General features: G+C 43.9%; 1 protein-coding gene across 2 annotated transcripts in view; it reads right to left on the minus strand.

Annotated features, from left to right (window-relative positions):
• The window catches only part of wdr43 (WD repeat domain 43), a 29471-nt gene extending 5639 nt beyond the window's left edge, over positions 1 to 23832 (minus strand). The window contains exons 1-16 of one of the 2 annotated variants that reach the window (XR_008811713.1): positions 23626 to 23832; positions 18979 to 19116; positions 17790 to 17911; positions 12026 to 12146; positions 11742 to 11860; positions 11193 to 11295; positions 11002 to 11066; positions 10725 to 10884; positions 8869 to 8955; positions 8567 to 8692; positions 8196 to 8345; positions 7977 to 8063; positions 7678 to 7709; positions 6528 to 6591; positions 5128 to 5212; positions 4105 to 4157 (exon numbers count right to left, since the gene is read on the minus strand). Coding sequence is in view for 1 of the 2 variants with exons in the window: in XM_056295621.1 (XP_056151596.1) it covers positions 4105 to 4174; positions 5099 to 5212; positions 6528 to 6591; positions 7678 to 7709; positions 7977 to 8063; positions 8196 to 8345; positions 8567 to 8692; positions 8869 to 8955; positions 10725 to 10884; positions 11002 to 11066; positions 11193 to 11295; positions 11742 to 11860; positions 12026 to 12146; positions 17790 to 17911; positions 18979 to 19116; positions 23626 to 23832 (1765 nt within the window). In the remaining variant the exon portion in view is untranslated. Of the gene's footprint in view, positions 1 to 4104; positions 4175 to 5098; positions 5213 to 6527; positions 6592 to 7677; positions 7710 to 7976; positions 8064 to 8195; positions 8346 to 8566; positions 8693 to 8868; positions 8956 to 10724; positions 10885 to 11001; positions 11067 to 11192; positions 11296 to 11741; positions 11861 to 12025; positions 12147 to 17789; positions 17912 to 18978; positions 19117 to 23625 lie in introns of both variants that reach the window. The other variant, XM_056295621.1, reaches the window with a different exon arrangement.
• Between the last annotated feature and the right edge of the window lie 336 nt (positions 23833 to 24168).

Here is a 24168-nt window from a genome sequence, read left to right on the forward strand (position 1 = left end):
CTGTCACAACTTGAGAAACTTGCTGCTTTTAGACCAATCTATTCTGAAATAATCAACCTGACTGTGGTCCGAGTATTTCTGTAGTGGGAAAAAAAAGCAAAAATGTTGTAATAATAAAACAAAAATAAATAAATGAAAGTTAAAAAAAGGAAAAAAAGAAAAAAGTTAATAAAGTTTAAGAAATTATTCTATCTTAAAAGTTGAAAACCTGCCATTATTAATACTTTTCCAGCATGTGTGCATGAATTACTAGAATGTGTATGAACTAAAATATTTTCAAGTACACTGAATGGCATTGAAAATACAGTTTGGTCTTTCAATTGCTTTATAAAAAAAGAAATAATAACAATAATAATGCCCAGGTGGCCCAGTGGTTAGTACTGTTGCCTCACAGCAGTGCATGCTGGATTTTATTCCAATCCAATACTACTCCAACAGATTAGGTAATTAAAACACCTTCAACCAGACATGAATTAGTGAATTTAGCTGTTGTTGTGTCTCAACAATTCTCCAGACAAGGGAGGATTGATTATTGAAATCAGCTGGTGCAGTGTTGGGTTGGAATGAAACTCGGCATACACATGGCCCTCCATGGCACATGGCTGAGTATTACTGCTGTATGTACACTAACGTTTGCTTGCGTTTCATTTTCGAAATGAAACCATTTTCATTGTTCAACAGCGGACACCTTTATCTACAACTCCACACCCTCCTGTCAAGATGAATGAAACCCTTTCCTGTCCCGCCAAATTCAAACATCTTTCCAATGTCTCCAGCTGGTATACTTGGCGGCCCAGTGGTTAGCACTGTTGCCTCACAACAAGAAAGTCCTGGGTTCAAACCCCAGGCCGTCCCAGGTCCTTTTTGTATGGAGTTTGCATGTTCTCCCCGTGTCTGTGTGGGTTTCCTCCGGGTGCTCCGGTTTCCTCCCACCCTCAAAAAGACATGCATGTTAGGGTTAATACTCCTGTCTGTGCCCCTGAGCAAGGACCAAGGCAATGGAAAGAAGAACTGGAGTTGGTCCCTGGGCGCTGCAGCTGCCCACTGCTCCTATACAATAGGATGGGTTAAACCAGCGTTTCTCAAGGTGTGCGGCGCCCCCCCCCACCCCCACCCCAGGAGGCACAAAGGCATGATGGGGGGGGGGGGGTGTAGTGCGGGACTACTGTTTTGATGTCGGAATCTTTTTCACGGCAGAACAATCAACAAAATGTGCTTTCATGAGACAGAGTCTGTAGGTTCACAGAATGGAGAGACATTTGACAGGGACAAAAAGAAAGACAGACAAGACAAAGTGCTTAGCTGACGGTAATCAACCAAAAACCAAGTTGAAAAAAATATGACGAAGCCTTTCTTGCTCTTAGGCTCACAGTGAATGTGGTGGGAGATAAGGAGAGACCAGTGTGTATTTTATGTCTGAAAACTATGGCAGCTGGTAGTATGAGACCAAACAAATTAAGAAGACACCTAGACACATTACACCCCAGTCACGTCAACAAGCCACTCGAGTTCTTTCAGAGAAAACTTGGTGCATACCGTCAGAGGGAACATTGGTTTGTAAAAGCTGCATCAGTGAACAACAAAGCACTAACGGCATCACACAAAGTCGCACACAGAGCTGCCCTGTGCAAGAAACCACACCCAATAGAGGAAGGAGCTCATACTTCCTGCGGCTTTAGATATGGTGTCAAATATGTTTGATGAGACAGGCACCCCAAAATTGAAGGCTGTCCCTCTGTCCAATGATAGTTGCAAGACGTATATGCGACATTTCAAATGACCTTCAAGAGCAACCGACTGAAAAACTGAAAGACAAACGTCTCGCCTTACAAGTGGGCGAGGCTACTGACAGCAATAAAGACTGCGTGTTTATTGCTTTTTGGAAGTACGTCCCAAGTAGAGTGACAGCTGATGAGCTCTTGAGGCTTCTTGACTATTCCCTGACAGAACATGGGCTGAAATGGGAGAACTGTGTGGGTGTTTGCACGGATGGTGCACAGACCATGGCAGGGAAAATGAAGGAATTGCAGGCACCAATCAAGAAGGTCTCGCCAAATGCGCAATGGACGCACTGTGTCATACACGGATTAGCCCGGACCAAAACGAGGTTCTGACCAATGCTGTTAGCGTGATCAACGTCATCAAAACAAGACCCCTGAGAGCACGGTTGTTCTCTGGACGTTGTGAGGAGACGGGAGCTGAACATTCAGCTGTGTTTTCTTCACAGCCAGGCTATGTGGCTCTCACGAGGTTGTCGCGAGTCTTTGAGCTCAGAGAGGAAATTCAGGTGTTTCTGGAGGAGGAACGTATGCATGAAGTTGCAAGCAAGTTTAGTGATGAACAATTTCTGATGAAACTGGCCTATCTCAGTGATATTTTTAGAAAGCTGAATGAATTAAATCTTCAGCTTCAAGGCAGAGACAAGCACCTTCCTCACCTGGTGAGGCAATTTTTATGTGAGAAAACCATGTTAAACAATATATTAAGTAGTTCGAGTAGTTTTACATTGATCCTTTTCTTTCTCCCCCCCCTTTATTTCCCCAATTGTATCCGGCCAATTATCCCACTCTTCTGAGCCGTCCCGGTCACTGCTCCACCCCCTCTGCTGATCCGGAGAGGGCTGCAGACTACCACATGCCTCCTCCAATACATGTGGAGTCAAGAGCCGCTTCTTTCCACCTGACAGTGAGGAGTTTCGCCAGGAGGATGTAGTACGTGGGAGGATCACGCTATTCCCCCCCAGTTCCTCCTCCCCCCCTTAACAGGTTCCCCAACTGATCAGAGGAGACACTAATGCAAGGACCAACCCGGCTCCCCACCCGCAAACATGGCCTATTGTCTGTAGGGACGCCCGACTATTTGATCCAGCGAGCCCCGTGTTGGGGTATTTTTAAATGTAAACTTGTCTGGAGGAATATTTAAGGTAACATTTCTGTAGTTCCCAACTATCCTCATCTCTTTCTATATCATGAATAATAGAATGAGTTTAGGCAACATCAGTTTAAAAGTGAGACAGCCAAGGAGGGCTGGAATGTACATCAAATACCAATGGAAAATAAAAAAAGGTACCACACGACTCGCTTGTTATTTGAAAGGTGGATTCTGCAGTTTCCTGTCAGCTGCCCATCTTAGGTCTCTGATGGTCCAATAGCGGGCCCAGCTTGCCGCATCCTCCGCACAAAGGACTGCCAAAAGCCCCATGACCATAAGCCTGATGACTCTCTTTTCTAAACTTTTTAAAGATCCCCACCCTGGCCCACAGGTACGAGGTATTGGAATGCGGTGTGTGGCTTCATCATTTCATGAAAGCTTGATTTCTGGCGTACTTCAAGAAAATATTTTCTACAACACAGTAATGAGAAATGAGAGCTAACAGAGCAAGGCCTTGTTGTTTCGCTCTGAGGGAAGGATCTGAATACTGCCGATCAGGTTGCCAGGCAACAGGAGTCTTGTTTGTGCGCGGTGTGTCGGCAACAGTGGTTGCACAGAATGCAGAATTGCGTTCATAAATCTTACCGTGCGCCGTTCTCCCACATTTGGGGGGGGGGGGTCACCAAGTGGTTAAATGTTCACAGGCAAAGATAATGAAAGCTGGTCAATGAAACCAGAGAACAATACTCGTGCTGACATGAGCTGGCGGGGCAGTTGGCAAACAGAATATCAAACCGACCTGTTGCGCTCCAGCTGATTCTTGGGTGCAATCCCAGTACCACCAAACATGACCATTGGTTTATAGAAAGAAAAAAAATTAGGCTTAATGGACTTATTCCTGATCTCTATCACAGAGACAGGCTTGCATCTCCTCTCACTCTGCACAGTTCAAGCCAGTTTCAACTGTTTAAATCTGGGGGTAAGGTAAATGGAAACCAAGACTTTGATATTATGCTTGAGATGCTCAAATAGCATCACTGGAACGAACCCGAAATACTGCACCGTCCCCCACATGTTGAGGCTGGCTATTCTCCACTCCAGCAAACAGGATTGTGCCGAACTGGAATAACTTGAAGTAATGGATGTGGTTCTGAAGGGCATCGGAGTAAGAAAGACGGTAACTAGGTCAGAATAATAAAAAGACCTGAGACCAAGTGAAAAACCTCCACTTACCCTCTTCATACACTAGTTTAGCTGTGTGGTCCACGTCGACGCCTGTGTTGCTGCTTTTGCTTGCCGCCATCTGGTGGTAAAAGAGGAGACGTGTGTTAAAAGTTCACAAGAGCCTTTGTGCAGATATATTTCATTTTCTTTCGTTTCAAATTCACCCTGAAAATTATCATTTTAACTGGTAAATGCACTGCATAGTTAAAAGGATTATTACACATTTTTGGCATGATCTCATTACCTTCCAACTGAACAAGTATTTGAACTTGTACATAGATAGCTTTGTTTAAATTCTAAACACACTGGCCAAATTTGGATCAACCCCAAATTTCAATGATTGACAGCGTTCAGCTTTCTTTCAATTTAATTGAAAGACAAAAATGATCCCATTTCCCCTGTAATAAAAAAAATATGTGCCATTTTGTTATTCTAAAAAAGCTTCTCGGTTCATCATTGATCGCTCCTTCAAAAGAAATTTAACACAAACTAGTGTAGACTAACTTTGTGAAAAATAATTGGTTTCCTTGGGCAGGATGCAACATAAGATAAGACAAGCTCTTGCCACACAAGACAAACAAATTTCCGTTCCTATCAGCCGTGACTTAAGTTACGACTGACACCTGGATGGATAACTGCATTTTACAACGGGCCAACAGGAATGGGTCTGAGGGTGTGCAATAAAAATTTAGTGTTCAGATGGACTTTCTTGTAGGTTTTCCAATCATATGTTGCCTTTTAGCTAGTAGTCACAACTGTGATTACATTTTGTAATGAATTCTCATGGGAGTGACATTCACTGTTGACTCAATAAAACCTTTTAAACCTGAATGGCAAAAGCCTCACACTGGAACACAAATCATTTCCTGTTTGCCCCTTCCAACACAATCCTACCCAGGATGGCCGATTCTCATTCCCATGTTTTGGTGATTTTGTTCAATTACAACCACAAGAAAGAAGGGAAAGGACACCACTATGTTGTTCTGTGCAGCGTTGGACGTACCTGTGTCGTCAGCAGGTATAGTTTTCCGTGTAGCTTCGTCAGCTTGTGGAACATCCTCACTCTGCTTTCGATCATATGATACAACACGCCCAGCTGGGTGACCAGGTCCGGCAGCTGTTGGATTTAAATGTAGACTGGGTCAGAAAAGACATTTCACAGCAGAGGATACACACTCGGGGGTTATATACACGTGTGTGTATATAATCCCCTACAAATCTTTGACACACACACACACATTTTTGTGTGTGTGTGTCACTGGCGATATGAAAGAGCTCGACAGAGCGAATGCAATACAGATATATAGAATGACTGTTCTTGAAATTAAACATTTATGTGCCTGTAGGGACAACCCTGACACATTCACTGTTCACACACCAGACAACCATCTCAAATACAACACCCTTCCCTCGCGTATCAAAATCTGTTGTTTTATATTTCACAGTGTGCCCAAATCTGTCTCTTCACCGGTGCTTGGTTACTTAACAGTGAAGCTTCACTCGTCGCGAGTCAAATTATCCGGCAGTTATTTCTGACTTGGAAAAAAAAAATTAAGTCAAATCTGAATTCTTTTGGACTCAGAAAAACTGATTACCTGTTTTTTTTTTTTTAAGAAATTTTCTCCCCACGGGAGTACGCTACAAAAACATAAAAAGGGAAAACACCAGTGTGTGTCTGTTTATGGGGATGGTTGCTGACAGTTTGAGTTGTTGAGGTATTCTGACTGTCTTTACACAGCGTAACAAAGAGCTTCTTCACAGCCACTTCACTTTCTATTCGCTTGCGGTGACTAAAGAAGAGCTCTTTATTCTAAGTAAGGACAACAACAAAAAATTTCTTCCAGACAAAACTAACTTGAGTGGGCACGTTGCAGAAATCAATGGGCAGCCATCAAAATAATGCCCAACAGAAAAAAAACCTATGAAACGAAACAACAACAAAAAAACCCCAAACAAAACAAACCTAGTCAGTGGAGCCAAAACAGGATATATTTATTAAATACACCTACATACATGTCTGCCATTGTTGTTGGTACGCTTTCGAATAATGAATTACCATGTTTACGAAATTTACATAACAGTTGCGTTTGTCAGTAAGCAAAATGTATTTGCTGCATAAACTGTCAACGCTTAATCCAGAAATCCACCCATACTCACACGTTACAGAGAAGTTTCTCTTAAGATTAGGTGCCGACTCCATTATATAGAAATCAAGCTACGGTGTATTTTGTTGTAACACTGGATGCACTTTCATCACGGGTTAACAGATAAAAACAATTGTGTGTGAACATAGTTACCATATTTACAACTAGAACCAAGATGTCGTTTCAGAACAGCTCTCCCAACAATGTGTCAAACCCATTAGTTTCCATGAACCCACTGAACCCGTGCTGTGGTACACAATGTCCGCACTAGCCAAGTTGTGGACTCACCGAGGAAAGGTAGGAGGTGTGGTGCATTAGCACTGCCTTCAGCCATCGCACCATCAGAACTGCCCTGTGGGGAGGGGGATCCGAGACATACACCTTTATCCACTTACATCATTATGCATCAGCGTCTTCTGATAACAGCGTTTTCATAATCAGCTGTGTCGGGGTACAGTCACACGTGTGCGAAATTAACATTGGTGAATATTCGCCTCCCGTACACCTCCATTCTTTGTGAGCAAAGGGGTGAATAAATTCGCTTCTGGTGGCGAAGGATATTCACATCTTTGTTTCATGTGCAGTTCAACTTTGGTGAACTCTGACTGGCGCATCTGCAGCCTAAACCAATAGCAAAGAAGTGTGTGTGGAGGGCGTCCGGGTAGCGTAGCGGTCTATTCCGTTGCCTACCAACATGAGGATCGCCAGTTCAAATCCCCATGTTACCTCCGGTTTGGTCGGGTGTCCCTACAGACACAATTGGTCGTGTCTGCGGGTGGGAAGCCGGATGTGGGTATGTGTCCTGGTTGCAGCACTAACGTCTCCTCTGGTCAGTCGGGGCGCCTGTTCGAAGGAACTGGGGGGGAATAGCGTGATCCTCCCACGTGCTACGTCCCCATGGTGAAACTCCTCACTGTCAGGTGAAAAGAAGCGGCTGGCGACTCCACATGTATCGGAGGAGGCATGTGGTAGTCTGCAGCCCTCCCCGGATCGGCACAGGGGGTGGAGCAGCAACCGGGAAGGCTCGGAAGAGTGGGGCAATTGGCCAGATACAATTGAGGAGGGAAGGGAGGAATCAAAAAAGAAGTGTGTGTGGTTGACCCCACTTGGTGTCACATCCTGCACTACCCACATTAACAGCACAAGATACGAATTTCGCCCTGGCCGGCGATGGTCATTCGCCTGCTTTCGCGCCAAGTGTAACTGTAGCCTTACACAAATAAACTATTAAAAAAAGCAATGAGAACGGAGTCGGTATTTATGTTCAGTGTAAACATAGTTTACATGCACACACACACTATATCCTACAAAGGGACAGCAAAAACACGACAGTTTCTGCATGACTGCAGTATGATATTTGTGCACAGATGCATGAGAACTCTCTTGTTGACATAAGCCCATTAAGTGCTTAAGCTTGAACTGTGAAACAGTCACTTACGTAAAAGGATGTCCTTGAAGTCTCTTGGAAATCTAGGAGGAAATAAACTACTTCAAAAACACATTCAAAAAAATCCAAGAATCTGACTTTCATTTCTAGCAGTTCAGGGAACTTCAGATGATCCATGCCCAGGTAATGTTTGGGAACATCAGACAAGTTGAATGAATGAATGATTTATTTTGGTCAGTTAGGTTGACATAATAAAATCTGGGCAAACCTTCTTAAAAATAAGTTCTCTAAGAAGTAAGAAAAGACAGGCCTTTGAAAGTTTATCAGAAGCCCTAGAAACTGGCACCCACCTCCTCTATCATCGGTAAGACAGCAGGAAGGGGTAACCTTGCAACCGTCTTCTTTATCACCCCATCCTTCCGTGTCTGGAAAACTTTCTGTAGGAAAGAATGGAAGTAATGACAAGCTGCTGAACTTTGACTCCACGTGCAAGTTGACATTTACAACAAGATCTGATCAATAATTGAATATTATATTACAGCTACTGGAGTCTCCAGAGGCATTCTTACATTGAGGATGTTGGCATCTTTGCTCTCCAAGCCTTGCACCAGCAGCACCGCAAAATTGTCTGTCTGTAAAGAGGCCATGCCCTTAAGAGCCCCGCTGTCAGCGGAGACCCTTGACAGATCAATTTCGCCAAGTCGCTCTTCTATTGACATCTAAAGTGGAAGAAGTTGCAACAGTCAAGCCTTACCAGAAACCCAAACACCATAGAGGGGCAACTGTAAATGCAGCGCAACACATGACCAGTTCATCTGAGTTGAAAAAGAGTCTGTAGGGTTTCTGAGGTTAATTGTAGTTCTGAAATTACTAGCTGCCTTGAGCTTTAGGAATCAAATTAAAATGTCAAGACCGGCATATCTCAGAAAAGATACCACACCTCTTTATTGTCCATGCCCTTTTTCCTCTTCTCTGATGCTTGTGAGGAAGGCTTAACGGGGGCCTGGTGACCAGGAAGTCCTGGGACTAACATTTTGCTCTGAGCATTGACAACTGGAGTTTTAACCTGAATGGAAAATAAGAATCCACAAATTAATTATTAATCTTCAATAACGTCCCTGGTGCACATACACTTGAGAATTGGAGATAATTTGAGTGAAACGGCATCAAGAGTTGAAGAAATTGCCAGCGTTACGCCAATCTTTGGTTCCCAAAGATGGGCTCCGAGGGCTGGTGTGCTACCTTAGAGACAGATGTTTCGACGTAGAGGGCCAGCGTCGTCTTAACATCCCGGGTCAGGCAGACATGTCTCGCCCCCATGTTGATCTCCTACACAGAGTGGAAAGACAGGTGAGACCACGACGCATACAAACTGAGGCTGAACAACATGTCGTTTATCGATATCACAATGCACACAAGTAAACAGTCACACTAAGAAGGATGCAATGCAAGACAAACTGGGACCATCTGCTACATTACAAGAAATATTTTTTACTGCTTGACAAAAAAAAAAAAAAAAAAGAAAAAAAAAGAAAGAAAATTAGCAATGTAATTTAACACTAGAACGACACAGGCCGTCATTTTGACAGTTTTGGATTTTCAAAGTTTAATAATTTTGTGGGGGGAAAAAGATACAGACCTGCCACTCCGTAAATGCTCCTAAAAATGCATATATTTATTTGTATTCAAATGAGTTTTAGATCAATTGCAAAAAAAATAAAAATAAAAATTCAGACGCACCATGACTACTACCGAGGCGTTGCAGTATTTACAGGTGGCGATTTTAAATTGTTTGAAAAATAGTATTAAAGTTGTTACAATGTTAATTTTGGTGTCAGTCGTTTCCTAACAGACATACTAACATAGGCAATGCATTAATATCTCAACTGGGCATTTATCTCGACAGAATACAGAGTTTAAAACCTGGCGGTCATTTTGACAGCCCATGGTCAGTTTTAGGTAGGAGTGAAATCCCAGTTGTTCTAGTATTAAAGGAGTTTTGTAGTTCTCTATATTTAGAAACTACTCCTAAAACTGATGTATATTTGGGGTTTCTTTTCTAATTTTGTTTATTTAAACGGAATGTGTTATTAAAGAGGTTTATATTTCTGCAATAACACGTGACATAATCCATTCTGTCAGTTTCATCCCCTTAATTGATACTGCAGCTTTAAATTTTATATTGTCATCTTCTTTTGGCAGGTTCCCTGTTTTTCCACAGCGGATTTTACTGTTTCCAACAGTACCCTGTGAGGGCACAGCACCAATGGCGGCCATTGTTAACCCAGGCCTCGACCGATCACATATGGAGCCTCGAGTGTGCCGGTATGGTCTTGTCAATCCGCATAATGATTTGGTAAAATGTTACATTGGATGCCCTTCCTGACACAACCACTAACCCTATCGATGGGGCACAGGTAAAGCACTGGATGCCATCCCAGTATTCATAGACTTGGGCCCATGCCTGTCACCAAAAAAAAACTAATATTGTAATAAATGATAAATGTAATATTCTAAGCTGGAGGACAGTGATATGAAACCTCCATCTCCTTTATCCTTTCTAGACACCACCCTTCTTTCACTCATTCACAGATGACCCCCTTTTATAAAGACTAAGCAGCGTATAGTAAGTATTGTGTTGATCACTGAGTAGCCTTGACTGATGTACAAGTGTTAGCTGAATAAAATGGTGTCATGTTGCGTCAGAGTATTGAACAACTATTTAATTTCCCCTCTAAAATCACCCTGATCATTGCTAAAAAGATAAATTCTTTCCAAATGGAGCAAATGAAGTTAAAAGCCGCATATATCTGGCGAATTTAAACAACTCCTGTTTTGTTTTAATATCGCAAAATAAGAAAAACTCAACACAATGTAGACCCCCCCTCATATCACTCAGCCCTACATCAAACCAATCAGACGTTTGCATATTTTGTAAGTAACGATTCAATGCACTTTGCACGAGAGCAGGTAAAAACTATGTATAGAATAAAATGCACAGGATATACTCAAACAATATTCGAAGTAAATGCAGAAAAAAAATACCAAAAGGGCAACCAGGGCTTGAGGTGTGTGTCCAGTGGCTCTTGGGCACTCACCACTTTCTCCATGACAGGCTGCAGGTGGTTTCCATAAGCCAGCATCACAGTTTGCTTGTCTGTTCCAAGGGCTGCTGCCAATAAGGGGATGGGCACTGGAGAATCTTCCACTCCTGACATTTGCACCGTACAGGAAGGCAACAAGGGCTTCTTACAAGCTCTGGGAACAAAGCAATGTGAAAACAGGCCGTGGGCATATCAGTAAGGGCTTTATCTGTTGTCTTTGGTCATGCGAAGTACTGGGGCAAGTTTCGTTCCATCACTTGCAGGGCCTTACCCGTTTAAAAAGTGCTCAAAGAGATGCAGCTGTCCATCCTTACACACCACTGCCAGTCTCATCGCCTTAGCAAAGGACACAATAATATTTCAACTTGAGATTGAATAGCTACATCCCATCATTGCTACAGATACACTTAAAATTTCAGAGTTGATAAACCAAGTAAGAGTAGGCCTGAAATTCTCACTAACCTCTTCCTTGCTGTTGGAAGTGAACAGGTCAATGTGTCTGGGCTCATCCGTCAGCGTGAAGGACACTACCGAGTGCTTTTCCTTTCCATCCTCCCGCACTTGCCTATGATTGGACAAAGTCAGACCAGTTCCACAAAGACTTGAATAAGATTCAAAGCCAGGCAGGCAACCAGAAAATTTGGCTATAAATTTTGTAGGCCATGTTACAACATGGTAAATAGGGTGAGATATCTTGAGAAATGACTTCGAACCCGTGTTGGTAGGCAACGGAATAGACCGCTACACTACCTGGATGCCCCGTCAATTAAAATTTTTATCACCTGCCAGGACCTGCTGACCCAGTGACTTAATTGCTGGTCACAACGTATCAACACAGCATATATGCACATGTACAAGAGATGTACAAAGATAATAGTTTTTGAAACATTTTTGTTTCTCTTTCAAAAATCATAACAATCAGAACCCTAGTGACAATCAGTTAAATCCACACAATACCTAAAACTAATGGTACACAGTTGATGTCCGTCTGCAGGTGTCTGCTGTACTCACCATACACTAAGGAACCGATCATGTGCCGCACCAGACAGGAAATAGAGACCATTGCTGTCCGGAGGTCGTGTAGTAGCAAAACACAGGGTCGTCACAGCCGTGGAATGACCTGTGAATTTCTGCAGATGGACACAAAAAAGCAACAAGTCATTAATATCTCAAATGACTTGTACTTATTCAAAAAGGGCTGTTGTTATAAACATAAGCTCTCTTCATAAGCTTTTATTTGGACAATGGAACTAAAAAAAAATTAAAAATACTGGGAAACCCACAGTGTTACTTACCCTGTACACTTCCTTGGTCTCCAAGTTCCACATCTTGATTATCTGTCCTGCTGACAGCAGCAGCTTACCATCAGGGCTCACACACAAGCTGGTCACTGATGATTGGTCTGCCTTCCACTTGCTGTGTAACCAGTAATACACACCAATTTAGCCAATATGTTCAACAGGAAATGATCAAAATGCATGTTAATCAATTTCAAGAAGCACTATATTAGTAATGGGAATAGACTCATATTTAACCATCAACCATGTGATTCTACTAGCCTCGTGATATACGTTTTTAGTCCCTGTGCCTGTAGTTGTGCAACAGCATTCATTGTCTTTCCTTTCTTTTTTTTTTGGATTTTTTTCCCCACACTTCTCTCCCGAATTGTACCTGGCCAATCACCCCGCTATCCGAGCCATCCCAGCCACTGCTCCACCCCCTCTGCCGATCCAGGGAGGGCTGCAGAAAACACATGCTTCATCCAATACATGTGGAATTGCCAGATGCTTCTTCTCACCTGACAGTGAGGATTTTCGCCAGGGGGACATAGCGTATAGGAGGATCACGCTATTCCCCCCAGTTTTCCCCTCCCCCCCAAACAGGCGCCCCGACCGACCAGAGGAGGTGTGAGTGCAGCAACCAGGACTAATGCCCACATTCGACTTCCCACCCACAGACTCGGCCAATTGTGTCTGTAGGGATGCCCAACCAAGCCGGAGGTAACACAGGGATTTGAACCGGCGATCCCCATGTTGGTTGGCAAAGGAACAGACCGCTATGCTACCCGGACGCCCACTTCAATTGCCTTTCCAAACTTCAACCCCACATTGTGCCAATAGGGGTCACCAATACATGTAGCTTCACAATCCACCCCGAGTCCAGCAGAATTTCCAGGAGGCCTTCTCTGTATGCAAAGCTGAGATTTGCTATCCCACAACTTGACCTCAGTACAAGTCAAGTGGGGATTCATGACATTCACCTTTCAGTTTTAAATTTAATTTTGAGTATGGCAGGGACAGTGTAAGAAATGTATTAAGTTGCTAGAGGACAATCCAGCTAATATAATTAAATACTATTATGCTCAAAGATCATGGCCGACCCATCCCACCAGGGCCGGTCCTATGCTATTCTGGGCCGGGGAGCAACCATCGCTCACTGCGCCCCCTCAAAAAAAAAAAAAAAAAAAACCACAGACATGCACGACCGTGACAACCACCAACACCCATAAAGCCTAGGCCTACGCACGCACGCATACACCACACAGCTGTGTGTGGGGTGAGCACAGGCTACCAGAAGAAACAACCAATTCAAAATAATACAATTACAAGGAACCATGCCACAGCGGGCTATTGTAAAGTCCTCCTCATTATCTTACCTTAAAACTTTACGCGTCGTGTCTTGACCGCTGCAAATGTTGCAATTGTGTCATTGTAATCCACCTGTCTTGCCACACGGTTCTCAATGGACAACACAGCCAACGCAGACAGTCTTTCTTGGGACATCGTTGATCTCAAATATATCTTGATCAATTTCAATTAGCTGAAAGAGCGCTCTGCACTTGCGACTGAGAATGGAATCGTAAGAAACACCTGGCAAGCGGCAGTAGTGTTCGGAAATGCCGTTTTCATGTCTCTCTCAACTAAAAAATCCAGCACTTCAGAGGTTTTTTTTACATCATCTGGGAGCAGATGTGACAAAAATCCAAATTCACTGTCCAGTTCTCCACCATCAACCGCCCCCCCCCACAAACTCCAAAACGTGGAAAAGACGATTGCACGGACTCAAATATGAAAAACGCTCTTCTGTCTCAGTTATCACTGTGTCGATCAAGCGGTTGAAAAAGCTCACTCTAAACTTTTCCTCCCCTGTCAAAGGCTCATCGACTGTCATTCCACCGGGAAGTCGTTTTCGGCGTCGCGTACGATGTTCAGGGAAAGCCGGTGGAACGTCAATATTTTCTGCAAGTTCTTTTGCTTTTTCAACAGCATCTTGGAAACCGTTCAGTCGACATTGTTCGAACTCTTCTTTTACAGCTGTGACGACTCTTACTGCATCACCGATGCTCAAATGTCGTGACTGCAGGACGACACTGGCCTGATTGACTGTGTTCAGCAACTAAGCTGACCAAAAAGTCAAACGTTTCAATTGCCTGTACAGGACTTGTGACTTCAGAGGTGGTCTCAGAATCACAGGTGCTATCTTCACTGACGGCTATGAGTGCATCTATGACCTGGGGTAGCTGCTCAATTACCGTTCTTGTCGCGTCAGCGCGAGCACTCCATCTGGTCTCTGAGCGAGGTTTCAGTGTGATGCGTACATGTTTTTCAAGAATCCCCCAACATTTCGTTGATTTTCCGAATAATTTGTACAGCCGATTTAGCACTCCAAAAAAAAATTCTTGGCCTCGTTCGAGGACTCGGCTGCATGTTCAATGGCCAGATTCAAGTTGTGAGGGCAACAGGGCACAAAGAAAGCCCGCTTGTTAACCTGCTTCACCCTTGCTTGTACTCTCCTGTGCATACCCCTCATGTTGGCCCCGTTATCGAAACATTGTCCCCTGCAATCATCAATGTTAATGCCATATTTAGCCAGCCTTTCCAGCAGTGTATCTGCAAGTGCTTCGCCCGTTGTGCTTTCATACACCTCTACCTTCTGGTCTGTTGTAACATATCCCAAAACGAGAGAGCTGTTCTTTGTGCGACACATCTGGTGTGCAGTCCATCATGATGCTGTAATATCCAGCTGTTTTGACCTTCTGCACGGTTTTTTCCAACACTGCCTCAGCTAGGAGTCCAATGAACTCATTTTGAATGTTTTTGCTGAGGTAGTGGGTAGTCTTGGAATGATTGAGATGTCGTGCTAATGGCGCATCATATTTGGCCAAAAATTCCACAAGCTTAAGAAAATTGCCGTTGTTTTCTTGGTAAAGGCGATCGACACTTCCTCTAAATGCAAGGTTTTGTAATGGAAGAAACATGATGCAATCCAGAATTCTGCTAAGCACTTCATGCCACCGTTGTCTCTCACTGAGAAGCTCTGCTTGCTGGTGGCTGTCAATCGTTGTACCAGTAGCCAAAGCGAATTCAAGAGTTTTCCACTTTGAAAAATTCTCAAGATGAGAACGATAATTCTCGTGTTCAGTCAGTCTCGTTGATAACTTGACCCAGTTTGAAAAACCAGTAGTGAAGATCCCTTTGTCAGTTCCAAACAACTTACAACAGAAAGAGAAGACGGCATTGGTTGTCTTTGAGTAGACTAACCATGGCCGAGGTACTTTTAGGGCACCGACTGTCCTGGTGTAATTAGCTGGTGTGAAACGATGGCCATCCGTTTTAGGGAAATCAAAATCAGTCACCTGCAGTGGTTTATTTCTGACTATGTCCATTCTGATGTCATCATCATGCATTCTGTCTGGCCACTGCGCAGGATCAAATAAGTCAAACTCACGGTCCCCATCACTTTCGTGACTTCCCTCTTCCTTGACAGATTCTCAGTGGTCGTTTGCATTCTCGATAGCGGTGGAGGTGCTAGCACAAGCGCCACGGTCGCTGTCCGCTCCGGTATCCTCTGCTGCTGAGTTGGCACATGTGGTGGATGCGCTAGCTTCATTGCTATCCACAGTATCCTCCAAGTGTTCTGCTGCCCGAACGTTAAGCCAAGCACCGTATACCTTCTTTGTGTTTTCTGCCTCTTTTTTTGTATTTTCTACCTTACGTTTCTGTAATTGTCTTTTTTTACAACCAGATTTGTTTCCAGACATTTTTTTGGTTAGTAGAACGGAATTTCACGTCTTCACCATAGGCTATACTAACTCATGGGGGAGGGGGATAACGACACAACTTTTGATACATTTTTGAAAATAAATCGTTATCAGCCAATAGGGAAACTGCCAGGAGGAGCAACATACAGGGCCTCTTTGCACTGGTGAGACACACAATTAACAATCACTGCACTTAGAGCAGAATCAGCGCAGAAAGGTTTTTTGTATTTTTTCTGGGCCCCCCTCCAGACCTGGGCCCGGTGCAGTTGCTCCAGTTGCTACCCCCGCAGAACCGGCCCTGCTTCCCACCCAGGCCATGTCTCTTCAAAACTCTCCCCTCTGGCCAGAGACTAAGGTCCATAAAAACTAGAACCTCACCCCACAAAAACTCCTTCTTCACTAAAGCAACAGGCCTTTTTAACGAGCATCCAGACACCCAAAGATACTGACACTGCCACCCTCCCATCTTCCCTACTGTGCTCTCTGTATATGGACACACTGCATAAAACCTGCACTACCCAGTAAATAACTTATTCAGTAAGTAACTTCCTAAAATTCTCACTTAACTTTTTCTAAATACAGCTCCTGCCACCCTGTGCTGGGCATCAGGGGCTGCCACGTAGTCTTCTCATGTTTCAACTCTGGACTGGTGGTGATTGCACCTTTTTATTTTATTTTGTGTACATATATTTATTCCTGTGTCTGCGGTGGGTTTTCTCCGGGTGCTCCGGTTTCCTAACCCTAACCCACCATCAAAAAGACATGCATGTTAGGGTTAATACTCCTTCCTGTCTGTGCCCCTGACTGAGGCATGACAAGAACTAGAGTTGGTCCCCGGGTGCTGCACGGCGGCTGCCCACCGCTAGCTACTAGCTACACAGCTAGGATGGGTTAAATGCAGAGCGTAATTTCCCTACAGGGATCATTAAAATATATTAAAATCAAAAAAAATATTCTTTTTAACTTTTCTCTTTAATGTTAATAATTCCCTCTTGCACCAACATACCAAGACCAGTTCCTTGTGTGTTCTTGTACTTGGCAATAAATATGATTCTGAAAGTATACCCTGTCAAAATGTCCAAGAGGGATGGTTCTTAAAATCTGCTATGTTCTAGTTTTCATCAGAAGTTTTATTTTGGCTGTTGTGTCATGTCTGACTGGGGTTTGGTAGAGAGGGCATCAGAACGATTTCTGTACACAATGAAGCCAAAGGGTTGAAACTATTGATTTTTGGGGGGATTTCCCTTCCTTTTTCTCCCCAATTGTATCTGGCCAGTTGCCCTACTCTTCCGAGCTGTCCCGGTCGCTGCTCCACCCCCTCTGCCGATCCGGGGAGGGCTGCAGACTACAACATGCCTCCTCCAATACATGTGGAGTCGCCAGCAGCTTCTTTTCACCTGAGAGTGAGCGGTTTCGCCAGGGGCACGTAGCGCGTGGCAGGATCACACTATTCCCCCCAGTTCCCCCTCCCCCCTGAACAGACACCCCGACCGACCAGAGGAGGCGCTAGTGCAGCGACCAGGACACATACGCTTCCAGGACAAATACCCACACCCGGCTTCCCACCTGCAGAGGAACACCCGACCAAGCTGGAGGTAACAAGGGGATTCGAAGCGACGATCCCCGTGTTGGTAGGCAATGGAATAGACTGCCACGCCACCCGGACGCCCCTAGTAGTAGGCTATTCTTATACGGTGTAATAAACTGAAACTATATTAGCTAGCGAACTTAGCTTAGCTCATATCCGTTTTCCAGCCACCATTATCAAACCCCCCGTTGTTCCTGCTCTTTCCTTTTTTTAATTAATTTGAGGCATTTGAATAACTCAAGGAATCATATCCTACCTACTGGCCACTCAAGAGCTTAGCTGCAAGATAGCCATGTTATAAAAACATATTCTTAGAAAATACAAGCACAACACTTTTTTGGAACAGGACAAAAGGAATCAGGTACCTTTTTCTGCTTCAAACATCAGTTTTGTTTCTCACAAAATCGAAAGAAGGTAAATCTGTACTGACCGGCGTGTCTTTCCTGTCTGCAGGTCCCACTCTATGATGTACGTGTCTTCAGATCCACTGTATAACAGACTGTCCTCTGGGTGCCACTGGACACAGTTCACCCCTCCACTATGACCTCCATCCTGGCACAGACAGAACATGACAAAGTGTTAAAAACAAATTGTTCAAATATTGAATTTAATACCAAAGACCAGATAAGTCCATTTTAATAAGAATAAGAATCAGGTTTATTGGCAATGTAGGTTTGCAAAAACATGGAATTTGACTCTGGTTTCATGGCTCTCAGTGTACTTAACATAGAACAACATAGAATTTCTTTGTAAGACACTTTGTAACATTGTTTTAGAAAAGTGCTATATAAATAAAATTATCATCATTATTAGTAACGACACTACAACACAACAATATTCAGATATAAACACAAGGGTTGATTTATACAGGTGAAATAAGAGGTGATGAAGTGCAACGGGGCAGAGAATATATCAGAGATGCTGAAATAGATGTTAGCAGGTTACTTACATACATGCCTGAGGTAGATGGACATGACGGAGTGTACCAGTATATGTACAATGTGCCGTACAGTAGAAACAAAATGGTTGGATTTACTGACAGTGTTAAGCGTTCATTTGAATGACAGCCCATCGAGGGTCTTCTTACTGCACTAGAGTACATGACAGCCCACCAAGGGTCCTCTTACTGCACTAGAGTACATGACAGCCCATCAAGGGTCCTCTTACTGCACTAGAGTACTTGGGATAAAGTTAGAGCAGGACAATTAATACAATAGAGGGTTTAATGTAGTTAAAAAAAACTGCCCAATAGAAATGAACACTGGTGAATCAACTTTTTTTCAAAATTTAAAACAATGCAAGGAGGACAAAATGCCAACACACTGATTTTTCTCACACTGAAGTGATATGTCTTTAGCATCCATGTGGCTGAGCCAAAGAATTTATTATTTAAGAAGCTGTCTGAAACATGTCCTTCTGACCCTTGGGACTTGAAAATAGCAGTAGGTGGGATTCTGATTGTCACTTGAGATTCTCACAAGTTCAGTTAAATTTTATTTTTTTCAAGTTTAAAAATGTTGTTTATGTGGAAAATTATGCAATCAAGTTTTATTCCTTTAACCTGGGTTAGAAGCATATAAAGCAAGCATGGTAGAGGGTAAATCAAGGTTAAAACTCACCAGGGTACAATGCAGTGCTCCCTTTGCTGTGCTATAGATGAGTATACTGCCTGCTGCTGTGCCCATTGCCAATAGGTCTGCCTTCTGCTCCACCTGCCCCGTCGCCTCCGATTTCCTCTTCTTCCTCTGAGGCCCCTCCTGAAACATAGAACAACAACACTGTTATTTTGATATATATATGAAACATCCATCCATTATCCAAACCGCTTATCCTCCTCTCAGGGTCGTGGGGATGCTGGAGCCTATCCCAGCAGTCATTGGGCGGCAGGCAGGGAGACACCCTGGACAGGCTGCCAGACCATCACAGTACAAATTATATCATCCACTGAACGTAGAAAAGTGTGTGGCAGTGACATGTGAGAATTCAATGCCAACGCTTATTTACCTCTGAAAAAACTATTTATCTTTTGACAAACAAATGTGTTTTCAAAAATTGGGAGTCCACCGCTTTGAACTTTAGTGTTAGAGCATCACCGCAAAATAAAAACAACATTCCTCTCAACTGACCAAAAGGCAGTCCTTGCAGCCATCTATTCAAGAAAAGAATACTGAATAGAGAACATTTGTAAAGGGGTGTGTGGTACTTCTGTCAACAAAATCAAAGGCGCAATTGAGAAAAACAACCTTATCCCATGGGGAAATTGAGGGTCACCTGGTTAGTAGAGAAAATAACTGTAGGATGACATGTTAAGAATGAGATTATTGATGCTATAGTAAGCGATTACTCCCGTTCCATTTGATGTCATTGGGTGTTATCCATCGGTCAACGGCGTTTCCACCACCAATCTTATCTTAACCCTTCTGTTGTGTTCGTTTCATGTTAATTTGTGTTCCCGGTCCAAAATGACTGCCCCATTAAAGCCGATTTTAAATCCATAATACATATATTATCACCTAATGTTGTTTTAGATCTTTTTATCAACCAAGTTCTTGTGAACATTACAAGTTTTGAACTTCTATTTGCTATTTATGGCCTGTAGGCCTCATTGATCTGACCTAATACAACTCCTTTTTGAGTAAAAATGCATAATGTATGGATTATTATGACTATGAAACATTGTGCTATTCATCACAGACTACTTTGTCGTCAGAGTGTAACAAGGACATTTGATTTGAAACCATTTGAATTTTTAAATAGTGACACGAAATAACTTCTGATGTGATCCCGGTCAAAACTGACCAGCATAGGGGGTGTCCAGGTAGCGTAGTGGTCTATTCCATTGCCTACCAACACGGGGATCGCCGGTTCGAATCCCTGTGTTACCTCCGGCTTGCTCGGTCATCCATACAGACACAATTGTCCGTGTCCGCGGGTGGGAAGCGCGGATGTGGGTATGTGTCCTGGTCACTGCACTAGCGTCTCCTCTGGTTGGTCAGGGCGCCTGTTCAGGGGGGGAGGGGGAACTGGAGGAAATAGCGTGATCCTCCCATGCACTACGTACCCCTGGAGAAACCGCTCACTCTCAGGTGAAAAGAAGCTGCTGGCGACTCCACATGTATTGGAGGAGGCATGTTTTAGTCTGCAGCCCTCCCCGGATCGGCAGAGGGGGTGGAGCAGAGATCAGGACGGTTCGGAAGTGTGGGATAATTGGCCCAGTACAATTGGGGAGAAAAAGCAGGGGGGGGGGCCTGACCGGCATGATTTTATTAATCAAGAATGGACAAATGGATATAGGCCCAAAACAACACAAACAATTTACCATATTAGTCTAAACACATTAAAGAACAACAGTAATAACAATAACAGCATTACTAACAATAACAAAAACATTAAGATGTTCACAATCTTTCAATCAATGATGGTTACATTTTGTGTTCTCATGCACATGTTGGACAATATGTGGTGGTTGCTGCATGTGCCTTGCAAATATATGCACTCCATTTATGGCACATAATGCTCGTTTTGACATCTCTTGGTGCACACAGAGTGCACCTCTTCCTTTTGTCTCTTCTCTCTGGCATTTGCAGCTCTTGCCCTTGTATTTCTCACCAATCCCGCAGAGGATGGTGTTTGAGGAAGGTGTTGGCACCTTTGAATGAGGGGTGCCACCATGGCTTTCACCAACGCTTCTAGAAATAGTCTCCTCTTGAAGAATTTTCCTTGCTTCCAGCCTGGATTTACCTCCATCCACACCACAAACTCATTGTAGGCCGGCACATCTAAGATGTTGAAGAACACCACCATGGGCCAACGTGTCAACATCCTCTTACAAGAGTATGTGCCAGCAACCTGCACAAGTGTAACAATCCGTAAATAAAATAATGAGTATAAACAAGTGATACTTCATAGTAATGTGAAAAATTGCATCAAAGCATTGTTTTAATTTATCACATCTAAAACATATTTACATATTCAAATTAATCAAATTGACTCCATATTGTTCACAAATTCAGTGAGCACTTCACCAAACAACATGTCTTATTTTTATGGTGCAGATAAAACATGAGACTTGAAAGATAAAAAGTAACATACCTTATCAAGATTGCCAACTCCTTCTTTGTTCCTGTTGCAATCCAGAACAGCACTGGGCTTCTTGTCCTCCCTGGTACTCACAATGGCATCCCTGTGTCATCAGGAGCACATTCTTCTTTTTCTCCGGGCAGTAGGACACAAGAGTGTGTGTATGGGTGAAGGCAAATTTAGAGGAAAAACAACCTCTGTCCTTGGTAGTAAGGCAGGAGGATACTCAGACTTGTTCTTTCTGACAGTCCCCACCATGGTCTTTTTTTTTTTTTGAGCAGCTCCTCACCAAGAGCATATGAGGTGAAGAAACCGTCAGATGTTATTTAGTGCCCCTGGAAACCTGCAGTCATTTCCATGACCACCCGCTTCCCCTGGTTCCTTTGGGGAACACTGTCAGCAGGTTTCCCGGTGTAAACCTGCATATTCCAGGTATAATTTGTCCTGGTATCACATGCTGCCCATATCTTTATTCCATACCTAGATGGTTTGCTTGGCATGTACTGAATGGGCAGCGTCCCCTAAAAGCGACCAGATGCTCATCCACTGTGACGTCTGGACTTGGGTTATAGATGAGTGGCAGGCGCTCCACCCACTTGTGCCAAACCTCTGATTGCTGCCAGCTTGTCTTGTTGATGGCAGCCTGGTCTTGTATCATGGTTGTTGAAGCGAATCACCCGTGACAACACAAGAAATGTCTGGAGTGACACAGTGGCACAAAAAATTGCCTGACCACACTCTGCATCCCATAAACTAGTGGCAGATTCATTTCTGGATCTGTACACACAGTTGTGTTTGTAAACGTGTCTCCCCTCCCAAGTTGGTCATGTTTAGCACTATAGTTTCGACTGACTGTCAGGAACAGTTCGAAGCAGGATTTTATGTCATCAATCCGGGATACGGCGTATCTCGTTGGACCTGGAGTCATCCTGATAACATTTTCAGCGGACAGCCGACCTCTACTCTCAGGTGGGGATGAAGACCAGGACAAATTCCCACTCTTTGACCGGAATGTAACAACAACATCAGCAGAGCCCTCTTCCTCATCACTGGATTGTTCCACATAGGTTGTCTCTTGGTCTGGATCATAGTCTGTGTTGTCTTCCAACTCCTGACACTTCCTCCTCTAATGCATCTTCACTTTCAGTTTCCTGGCCTCTCTTCTCTCACCAGTGTTGTGGTGAAAAGATAAGATCAAGTCGCACACGCAGTATATCGTTTGTCACTGCGCTGCCACAGAATGACTTGTGAGCAAAGCCTCAAAAAAAACTTTACACCAGAGTTGCGAGAAAAGTTCCTATATATTATCGAAACAATATTGAAGTTGTGAGAACGCCAACAGGTGTGGTTCCCATGGGGGTTGCCACAGAAGACAAGAGGAACGGGCACGTGCCTGAGCTGAGTTTTATACATCAGCTGTCGTCTCACCCCTTCATTTCCAACGACCGGTCATCTTTGTCCGGGGAAGTTAAATGAAAAAAAAAAACCCAAAATGTAATGAAAATCATCTAAATTTATTCCGTGTGTTCAGACGCCCTGTGTGGACAAAGTCGCGGAACCTTATGACAACCAGATTAAATGAACTGCATTTTTTTTCCCAGACAGAAAACTTACAAATCGGTCCAACTGGACCGGGACACAAGTGGGGGGCCAAAACAAAACTGGAGGAAAACTCGCCTGTGCCGAGCGTCATGGTGGCGCTGTTAATGCTGAAGTGCTGCTGAGCTGACATATACCCTACTCTGCGTGGGTCCAGAACCCTCATGTAAGTAAAATAAGACTCGAGTAACGGTCACGGCGCTTCGGCGGTCTTTACACTGCCCAGTTCAACCCGACAAAAGCCGCCGATAAGCACCAAGTTTAGCTCGTCGATTACTCGAAACACTGCCATGTGCCACCAACATGTGCGTCCCGCACGCACAACCGCCGCAAGCTAACCAAGCTAACACGTTAGCTGCTAACGTGGCTAGTTAGCGAATCAGCGAAACTCGCGTCTACCAGACTCGTCGATAACGCACCTACACGGAAACATCGTGTGAACGGCACACTGGAAAGTTTTGTCTGTCATACGGTAACACTGACATCTTTACTGAATGTACCAAGACATGAAATAACGCCATTTTCTTACTATTGCCAGGCCTAGGAGCAGTTCTAGGGCTCCCCCCCCCACCACCACCACCACATACCTTGACTGTCCGGCATGGTCCCCAAGCTATGCAGGTACAAGTGGCACTCAAATGGGCAGTAGGCACATATTCTTGGTGAAGCGTTTTGCTATCGGTGTTCCAGATGCGAAGTCTTCCATCCTGAGCACACAAAGCCAAGTACTGTCTCGATTTTGGTGAAAAAACGCACGGTAGCCCCACCGAAGAGCTGCCACCACCAGCCGCCATTTCTGCAGCGCAGCACGCGACTGCGTGTTTCGGCTCCGTTTCTCTTCTTCGTGGGTTTTACTGGCGGACTGCAAATCGACGTGGAATGTGCATGCCGCGCCCTACTGTACTGGAGGGTGTAACGCCACGACTTTTTAAACCTGTTTACATAAAGCCCTTTGCGCCTGTAATTGTTTGTCCATTTTTTTCTAAAAGACCTTTAACGTCCCACTCCCTGGCCATATCTGCCAACCTGCCTTTCAGTCTTTCCTTTTCTACACCGAACTTCCTACAAGCTATCAGCACATGTTCAACATGTTACAAGTCGTAACATTTATTCGACACGGTCTTTTTCAT

This window comes from Lampris incognitus, chromosome 16 (genome assembly GCF_029633865.1).
Source record: "Lampris incognitus isolate fLamInc1 chromosome 16, fLamInc1.hap2, whole genome shotgun sequence".
NCBI lineage: Eukaryota > Metazoa > Chordata > Actinopteri > Lampriformes > Lampridae > Lampris > Lampris incognitus.